Below are 8,988 nucleotides of genomic sequence, written 5' to 3' on the forward strand. Positions count from 1 at the left end.
GATTCATTTATTAATCGAGCTCGAGTTTGAATAACAAAATTTGCTCGTTAAGCCTTATCGAATTGATCTAAGTTTTAAAAGTGATCGACTTGAATTCGACTCGTTAAACTTGACCGGTTAAACAATATATGTTAAAAAAAATTATCGACCAACTCGAATTCGACTCGAGCTTGATCCGATTCGACAAGTTCGTGAACAACTCGAACTCGACTTGATTATTAACGAACTCGAATCCAAACAAGAAAACGTGACAAATAAGCTAATCAAGTTTGATTCAACTTGTTAAGAAAAAAGTCGAACTTATTAAATAAAAATTCGATTCAACTTGATTTATTTACAGCCCTAGGCTTAGACAATGCAGCTCACACCTCACAAATATTGTTGAACAACAACTCAATTTCATGTATTTTGAATGTAAGCATGTTTTCATGCTGATTGTTTCTAACCACCAAAATTTGGGTATAAAAATATCAAATTATTTATCCCTTTGGGCCTTTTGTAGGCCCAATAAACCTCCCAGAAAATAAATACTCCGTATAACCACAAACCCGAAACACTTATTCCCCAACTATAAATAAAAACCAAATCGCATTAAATATTAAGTCATTTATTTTCGTTCGGGCATATTTTTCGCTAGGGTTTTGCGAAAAAGAAAAAGATGAAGGTTGCTGCAGCTTATCTGCTCGCCGTTCTGGGTGGTAACAAATCTCCTACTGCCGACGATATCAAGAACATTCTCGGATCTGGTACTTTCTGCTCTTTAAATAATTTATTTATGCGTTTTTTAATTTTTTATTTTTAAGTGTTTGTTTTGTTTTGCGTCCGTACTACATTACACATATGTAGACGAGGCATAGTTGATTAAAAACTTTATCTAGGGTTTTGCCTGATTATTTTTGTTGGTGCAAATTTTAATAATTTTGTTTGTCAAATATATTTTCGCAGATATGTTTTTAGTGTTTGATTATTAGCCTGTGCTGATACTTTTATGTTTGTTGGTAGGCGATTTTTGTTGTTTCAAGTAGTGAATACTAGTGTACTGTTATTTTAATGAGAAGAGATCTACAAGGGGCCACACTTGTCTTGTTGGTGTATTTTACTGTTGTATGCTCTGCTGTGTGGTCAGCCCGTATCTCGTCGTCTTGTCGATAATTTTTTAAATTCTGCCGTAATTTTTTGTTAGAAGGTATAAAATAAATGTTTCATGCTTTCAGTTAAGGTATTATTTAATTTTCGAGGTACCACGAAAAGATATAATCTACATCCTAATTTTGTACCTATTTTGCGGTCTGCTAGAGATGTAACAAATTTTAACTTATTTCCATGAGAGATATGCTGAATTGAGAGTGCTTAGGTTTGAAACTTTGAATAATTTTAGAGTTGATTATATCATTAGATTGAGTTCAATGCTTTTGGGTGTGGTCTGTGTATACAGACATGCTTTATATTAAGAGTCAGGGGATTATGAAAAGATACTCCATCCTTCAAGTTTCTGCAGTTAACTATTTTGGTTTAATATAACTATGTATGTGATAAACCTGGATGAACAAAAAAGCAAGACCCTGAAATTTGAGAGTACTTGGGCACTCGCAAGCCCTATTAGATAGGATAGCTGAATGCTGGAATCATAGTATTGGTTGCGAGAGAATTTTTTTCGTCACTTAAATTACCCGGTATTGACAAGGTTTTTCTTATTGCAGTATTCTTCAATGTCAAACATTACTATTTCTGACTGTTTATATGTTCCAATCTTTTTTATTGATATTTGGTCAGGATTGTCAGTTTCTTTAGGCTGGTCAATTTTTTTTTGTTTGATTGTGTAATACCTGGTATTGAGAAGGTTTTTCTTATTGCAATTTTTTTTGTTTGGTCGTTTTGGTTTTAATAGCAAATTTACTGATTATAAATTTTTGTCAATTTTTTTCTGCCATGAAGTTGGAGCTGAAGCTGAGGATGATCGAATTGAATTGCTTCTCTCCCAAGTTAAGGGCAAGGATATTGTAGAAATTATTGCATCTGGACGTGAGAAGTTGGCATCCGTCCCATCTGGTGGTGGTGCTATGGCTGTAGCTGCACCTGCTACTGGTGGTGGTGGTGGTGCTGCTCCTCCAGATGCAGCAGAGTCCAAGAAAGAAGAAAAGGTGGAGGATGAGGAATCTGATGATGTAAGTACAATATCAATTCTATGTGCACTCTTTATTATGTCTTAATTAACTGTTGTACTATTTATTATGTCTAAATATCATTATATGTGTAAAGTCACTTTCATTACCCCACTGACATGTAGACTTTCAATAGCACTCTACCGGTGGAAACACACTCTTATCTGCAAGAGTCTAATAAATTGTCAAGCATATTGTTGCAATCAATGCAATTAGGATATTTTCGCATTCTTGATGCATGTACAGAGAAGAGAATATGCTTATGTATCTGATTTAAATCATCTTTGTGCAGGACATGATCCTTACCCTCTTTGATTAGATGCTCCGGTTCCTGATGTGTGGAGATATAGACTCTTTCTATGGAAAGTGATCTTAGTTATCCTTTAGAGACTTGTTAAATAATTGAAAGACTGCTATTAGTTTAAATGGTATGATGGAATCTAATGACTCAATCTATATCTTGGAAGTTGGTATCTTGTTAGATATCTTATCGTTGTCGAATTTCACAGACCGTTTTGTGAATTTATTGTTCTTATTATTGCTTATTTCAAATGTCTGATGGGATTGCATATTATGTGGTGACCATGGATATTTTACTGGTGACTGTAGTCTAGTGCATACATGAACTAAATCTGCATATAAAGAACCCAAAGCATGTGTGTTGTACCATTCTATAATCTTGCTAATATGTGCTTCACTATAAAATATTAGCTAATGATACTAAACCTCTGCAAGTTTTTGTAATTCTGTCATCACCCTGGGATTTTCTATACACTTTACACTTTAATTTTGAGGTTGTTATAAGTCAAACATTCTGAACCTGAATATAGCTTTCCCCATGACAGTGGTGCTTCAGGCTTGTAACTTGTATCGTTATACTAGACTGGGTGTAAGGGAGATAACAAGTCCTCACTTTCTCTAGTATATAGTGCGTTCCGAAAAGTGGGCACAGAGCCACAGATAGCCAGTTTATGTTGTAGTACTCTATGCAAAGCCTGTGCTTTCTCCCTGCTTTGAGCTGCAAAGTGGAGTATCATTACATGCAATGTAGCAGGCACTATAAAGTACAAACCACTTCATCTTTCCCACTTGATTACTAGTGTGGCACCACTCCTACCAATTAGAAAAATAATCCTTGTTTACTGTCAGACATTGTTTGATATGCTTCTATGAGTTTCATTTCTGATTAGAATCTTGTCATGTTGTATGTATTAAAATAAGTGGTGGAATAAATTTACCTTGCAAGTTCTCTCTTTAATTTCTATACTGGTCTGCACAAATTATTGCATTAAGGGTGTTATTAACTTGAGATTGTAGAAGTTGTAGCAGTGAAAAAGAAAATGATAATACTTGGACGTATTAATACTACCCTTACACTACGAAATAAGAATATGCAGGAAGAACTTTGAGTTTCCTGGACTACTGTTAGATGACTATTCTTTATGATTTTTCTTTCTTATGAATATTCTTTATGTTTCTCTTTGTTATGAATATTCTTTATGTTTTTTTTATTTATCATTGTAGAAGTCCGTTTCAAACAAGTGGATGCCTTCTGGCTTCCACTGCACAGGGTAGTATCTGTGAAATGTTCAGTTAAACGAAATTTATAATTTATCGTTTTATTTGGGAAGATATTATAATTCTGTTTAAAATTTAACTGTGGGAACATAACAAAGTATTTAGGGGGGGGGGGATGTTGCATTTGGTAATATACACACGTTGAAAATGGAGGCATTGTATAATGGAAACAGGCAGGCGAGCATCAATTGGAAATTCAAAATTGGTCGACTGAAGTGACGTAAGAGGATATCGATACAGAATTCCAATAAATGTTTTCGACTTTTCGTTGCGGAATGGATCCGAGATTCTGAATAACCATGTCATATATTGTAAAATTTATGAAATATTTGCTGCTGACCTAATACTCTCAAGTTATCTCGGTTTGAGGCGGGACTAAAAAGATCGTTATAGAGTTAACAAGAAAAAATGTATCGTAATATTGGGATTTTCAGTAAATATCGATATGATTCTAAAAATGTATCGTAATTTGTAGCAAGGGGAGAAAGAGCGTCCGCTAGACTGCGAACGGTCAGGCGCTGGGTTGACTGACTCCGACTAGGACTGGGGAATTGTCGGTCAGTCGACATTGGCTTGATAAGTCTTTGGGCCAATAGTATCTCTGGTCAGCTTTGAATCAAACAGATCATTCCAATTTAAAACCATTCAAGTAGGTGACAATAACTTAACTTGATTTGGTAATTTAATTTCTTATGTGAAAGTTGGACCATCCACCTGCTACTACTTTATTAAATCTCAACCTCCCATTTATTATTAATTTTTTTAGTTTGTGTTTAATTATCCCCTATTTTTAAGTAATGGATAAGTAAGAATATCTCAGTAAAGAAACTTTTTAGTCCAAGAATTAACCAAGGTTATTTGATGTGATATCGACATATTTTAACCTGTGTTAAGAAAATTTCGAAACCGAACTCTGTTGGTAGTGCGGTCGGTACTACGAAAATTTCAAGAATAAAAAAGTTAATCTTAAAAAAAATAAAAATAAAATTAATTTTATAGATAACAATAAAGCAATATGTCTACATGTATATATGCCTCACTTTATAAATTTGGAGGCCTCAAGTTTTGGGAGTCCTAGATACTGAACTCACTTATAGTCGAGATCGGGCCTTGTAATGTCTCTTTGATCTTTGGAGGGCTAGAGCTTGAATCTCGTCCATTATCTCCTCATGTAAGTCCAGCTAAACCACCAAGATAGTTAAAATAAGCGTACTTAATAAGAGTAGTAATTAGTTGGTTGTTTGGTCAATTTACGCATCCACGTACAATTTAGAGTCATATAAATAGTGTATCAGTCGTTATCAACCAACAGCGCATTAAGCTGAGTGTACAAGGCCATATGCATTGCTAAAAATTTAGCTGCAAAAACAACTTTAGTTCATTTTTCAGATAGGAGCATATGCATTGATCGCGATGGCTACAGAAGGACATGTGTTTGGTGAGGCCCATAAATGCAAATTGGCACTCTTGCTGTGCTAACTAATGCCAAATCCATTGGTTATTATTTCATGGCGCTTCATTTTTTGTACGTCTGTCTGTTTCATCATCTTATGGCCCCCCCTTCTTCATCCTTTTTATTTCAAGTCCATTTTTGATTTTACAAATTTGTCGATTTTATTTGTTACAAAGTGCAACAGGATAATATACAAACTGTAGGGGTACTTGATAATTGAAAATGCGAATGATGGGTATATGAAATAAGCTTAAATGCAAATGAGAATGATTTGAAATCCAAACTCTATATAATGAAACTGTTAATCTAAATGTTAGCATATTGAAATTTTGATAACCATTAGTAATGAGGTTTATAAGTCATCATTAGTCATGACCAAAAATATTATTACTCCCATGTATCACATAATAAATCCATTTACATTAATTTGTTAAACGAAACTCCACCAGAAAGTGAAGAGTTGTTAGTTTTGGATTTTTTTTTTCCTGAACCTGACCAACCATGAAACTATAATACTACATAAGTATAATAGTCGTCTCTCTTCTCTTTTAGTAGCATGCCATTATATAACAAGTCTCATATAGAAACAAAAGCGTCTAGACTGACTCTTAAACTTGCACCCCTCTTTCCAGAGCTGTGTGGTTATTTGTAGACTTAAATGGAGGTTCAAACGCATACTATTCCAAGCTTTGATCTCAACTCCACCACAAGGCCATTCTGTACACAACCAGGCTCCTCTGAGTCCATGGAAAATGATGTGCTCCTGTCTCCGATCAAAGGCGATAACTCAAAGTGTGATTATGAGTCGTTGTGTGAGTGGAATAGTGAGTCTGCTGCCATGAAGGTGCAGAAGTACTATAGAGGTTATCGTACTCGCCGCTTGCTAGCAGATACTGCTGTTGCTGCTGAGGAGTTCTGGTACCACCGTCTAGTTTCTTGCTCTTTTTCGACTAATAGGCTACTTAGTTTATAGCTGTACGAATAATCTGGTTATTAGAAAATAAATTAGCTTATGTAGAACTATTACATAGACCCTGCTTATGAGTGAGATATGTCGAGTAGAATTGTTAAAAGATACCTCAGTATATAATTTTGTTTGTCTGGCTGGAAATAATCTAGGTGGCAAGCAATTGATTTTGCAAGGCTGAATCATAGTACGATTTCTTTCTTCAATTTCTCCAAGCCAGAGACTGCTGCTTCAAGGTGGAACCGAGTCTCCCTCAATGCTTCCAAGGTATATGTTTCTAGTGTGTTTTTCTAATTTTTGTAAGAAAGTAAAATGAAGGAAATTTTAAAGATGTCAAATTACAGAAATTGTGATTTTCTAATTACGTGTTTCTAAATCTTGAGTAGGTGGGTCAGGGTTTGTCCGTAGATGCTAAAGCACAAAAATTGGCACTTCAGCATTGGATTGAAGCTGTAATCTTTTTATTTATTTTTATTTTTTTTGCCTCAGTTTTTTACTCTTTAACCACATTGTTTCCCTCATTGGCTCCTTGCTGATTTGTTATTGATCATGTATTTATGTACTAGATTGATCCGCGACACCGATATGGACATAGCTTGCATTTGTATTATGAGGAGTGGTGTAAAGCTGATGCTGGGCAACCATTTTTCTATTGGTCAGTTTTTTCTTTTTTCAGCTTCGGCTTGCATATTTTAAATCATGTCAGTTACGGATTCCTACATAAAGATGGCATGAATTTCCTTTAAATGTTTAACTCGAGTGTTTAGAAAGAACTAAATAAATTGAAGCCTGCTTATGACCTACAATTTGTTCATTGTGAATGACATCTATTCTGAAGTAAAGAAAAATCACTCTGTTATTCATAATTTTCCAGGTTAGATGTTGGAGATGGCAAAGAAGTTGATCTTCCAAAATGCCCTAGATCAAAGCTTCGACAACAATGTATCAAGTACCTAGGAACTGTATGTGTACTCTGTGCTCTGTTTTATCTGACTGTATTCCAATCAATAGTAAATGTGACTGAACAACCATTTCTATTTCTGGATATTATTACTCACTGCTATCATATTCATCTTCCCGCAATAATCAGCAAGAGAGGGAACACTATGAATATATTGTTGTCAAGGGCAAAATAGTGCATCAGCTGACTGGAAAATTGCTTGAAACAAACGAAGGATTACCTGGGGCAAAATGGATATTTGTGATGAGTACCTGTCAGAGGCTCTATGCTGGTGAGGTGAGATCTCAAAGATGATGAAAAATATGTGGTGGACTTTTTGTTCGAAATTTGAGTCATATTTTCACTTACTCATATTTGCTTCATGTCATCTTCATTCAGAAAAAGAAAGGATGTTTTCATCATTCAAGCTTCCTCGCTGGAGGGGCTACTTTAGCTGCTGGAAGGCTTGTGGTAAATAATGGAACACTTAAGGTGCGTTAAAGAAGTACTCTGTGGTATCTTATCTTGAATATCATTCTTTCCTTTCTGTAATGAAATATCAAAGAAGACTATGTTGGAGTTCTTTCTGTGATCTATTAAGAATTTCGAGTTAAAATGTATCACCATTATCCATATTTAGTACCACAACTGTAGTACAATTGACAAATGTCTCTTTGACTGAAGACACTTTTTGTCTACATTATAATATCTAATTGGGTATCTGTTTCCCGTTAAATATCTATCCAGTCTATCTCCGCATACAGTGGACATTACCGGCCAACTGATGAAAGGCTTGACAGTTTCTTGTCGTTTCTCAAGGATAACGGAGTCAACCTTGATGAAGTTGAAGTGAGTTTGTATATTTGTTTTGCAAATTCGTATTAATATGCTTCCATGTTTAAGAAAGAATAGTGTCTCTGTCTTCTAAGGAACCACATTATTTAGGACTTATCTAATGCAATACATTGTCATCAGATACGCAAAGCAAGTGAAGATGCTGAAAATAAAGATGACGGAGAATTAAGTAGAGATGGTAGTACTAATGATACAACCCCAGAGTCCCTTCAACCTGATATTATTTCCAAAATAGAGGATACAGTTTCAGTAAATGAAGAAATTGAAGTGTCGAAAAGTGAAGTGAAAAACAATTACAGAAGAACTCACTCTGGCGGTCTTCAGAGTCCTAGAGCTGACGTACCAAAGAAATCAATACTAGAAAGAATTAATTCCAAGAAGGCTGCGAAGTCAAATCAGTTAGGACACCAACTCACACTGAAATGGTCGACAGGTGCTGGCCCAAGAATCGGTTGCATTGCTGACTATCCTGCAGAACTAAGGTTCCAAGCCTTGGAGTTTACTAGCCTATCTCCGAAAACTTCACCTACGCCACCAATCTATAGGCGAATTGGTTCACTTGTTTCATCCTTGTCCTCGCCTTCACAGCTTGTAGGTCATGAAGATATAGAACCTTCAGAAAGCTATGTCAAAGACTTAAACAACTCTCATCTTAAAGACGAACTGTAGAAACTATATGTGGTAATATATGTACAAACAAAAGTTCAACAAGAATTCCTATTAATCGGAGAATACGTTATGCACTACCTGATGAGTTGTTTTTATGCAAAATTTACGTAATCTTATATTTATTAGTTCCGTAAATCTTGGTGTATATACGTAAACACTACAAACTCACTGCCTGAAATTTAAGATTATCTCTCTATTCCATTCAGCCAAAATATGCATTTTAGTCCAAGTAAACAGAACCTTAATATATTTCTTTACATTTATTCAACTAACGCCATAAATTCTAAAACTGTGCTTGGATGATATGGTGTTGCAAGTTTTTAATATTCAAGTTCATATATTGAATATACGCTATCGAAAACAA

At 35.0% G+C, this 8,988-nt stretch overlaps 2 protein-coding genes and 1 long non-coding RNA gene across 3 annotated transcripts; 2 read left to right on the plus strand and 1 right to left on the minus strand.

Annotated features, from left to right (window-relative positions):
- The first annotated feature begins 512 nt into the window (after window positions 1-512).
- On the plus strand, window positions 513-2,707 carry LOC141710609 (large ribosomal subunit protein P2-like). The gene is made up of 3 exons (XM_074513177.1): window positions 513-746; window positions 1,936-2,165; window positions 2,455-2,707. The coding sequence occupies exons 1-3, from the start codon at window positions 659-661 to the stop codon at window positions 2,479-2,481; spliced, it is 345 nt and encodes a 114-aa protein (XP_074369278.1). The 5' UTR covers window positions 513-658; the 3' UTR covers window positions 2,482-2,707.
- Window positions 2,708-5,591: 2,884 nt separating this feature from the next.
- LOC141711843 (IQ domain-containing protein IQM3-like) lies at window positions 5,592-8,701 on the plus strand. Its single transcript, XM_074514529.1, has 9 exons — window positions 5,592-6,111; window positions 6,313-6,427; window positions 6,547-6,612; window positions 6,727-6,815; window positions 7,035-7,122; window positions 7,251-7,397; window positions 7,500-7,592; window positions 7,848-7,949; window positions 8,076-8,701. The coding sequence occupies exons 1-9, from the start codon at window positions 5,852-5,854 to the stop codon at window positions 8,622-8,624; spliced, it is 1,509 nt and encodes a 502-aa protein (XP_074370630.1). The 5' UTR covers window positions 5,592-5,851; the 3' UTR covers window positions 8,625-8,701.
- LOC141711844 (uncharacterized) lies at window positions 5,971-6,410 on the minus strand. Its single transcript, XR_012571469.1, has 2 exons — window positions 6,272-6,410; window positions 5,971-6,179 (listed from the first exon to the last, which is right to left on the minus strand). It is a non-coding gene; the product is annotated as an uncharacterized LOC141711844 (long non-coding RNA).
- Window positions 8,702-8,988: the final 287 nt, after the last annotated feature.

Source organism: Apium graveolens, chromosome 3 (assembly GCF_009905375.1).
Source record: "Apium graveolens cultivar Ventura chromosome 3, ASM990537v1, whole genome shotgun sequence".
Taxonomy (NCBI): domain Eukaryota; kingdom Viridiplantae; phylum Streptophyta; class Magnoliopsida; order Apiales; family Apiaceae; genus Apium; species Apium graveolens.

Excerpts from the sequence above, each read along its gene's own strand:
- LOC141710609 (XM_074513177.1), top strand. The coding sequence starts at position 659 with ATGAAGGTTGCTGCAGCTTATCTGCTCGCCGTTCTGGGTGGTAACAAA. Across the intron at positions 747-1,935 it reads CAAGAACATTCTCGGATCTG|TTGGAGCTGAAGCTGAGGAT; the intron begins GTACTTTCTGCT and ends TCTGCCATGAAG. Across the intron at positions 2,166-2,454 it reads AGGATGAGGAATCTGATGAT|GACATGATCCTTACCCTCTT; the intron begins GTAAGTACAATA and ends ATCTTTGTGCAG.
- LOC141711843 (XM_074514529.1), top strand. The coding sequence starts at position 5,852 with ATGGAGGTTCAAACGCATACTATTCCAAGCTTTGATCTCAACTCCACC. Across the intron at positions 6,428-6,546 it reads TCTCCCTCAATGCTTCCAAG|GTGGGTCAGGGTTTGTCCGT; the intron begins GTATATGTTTCT and ends AATCTTGAGTAG. Across the intron at positions 7,950-8,075 it reads TCAACCTTGATGAAGTTGAA|ATACGCAAAGCAAGTGAAGA; the intron begins GTGAGTTTGTAT and ends CATTGTCATCAG.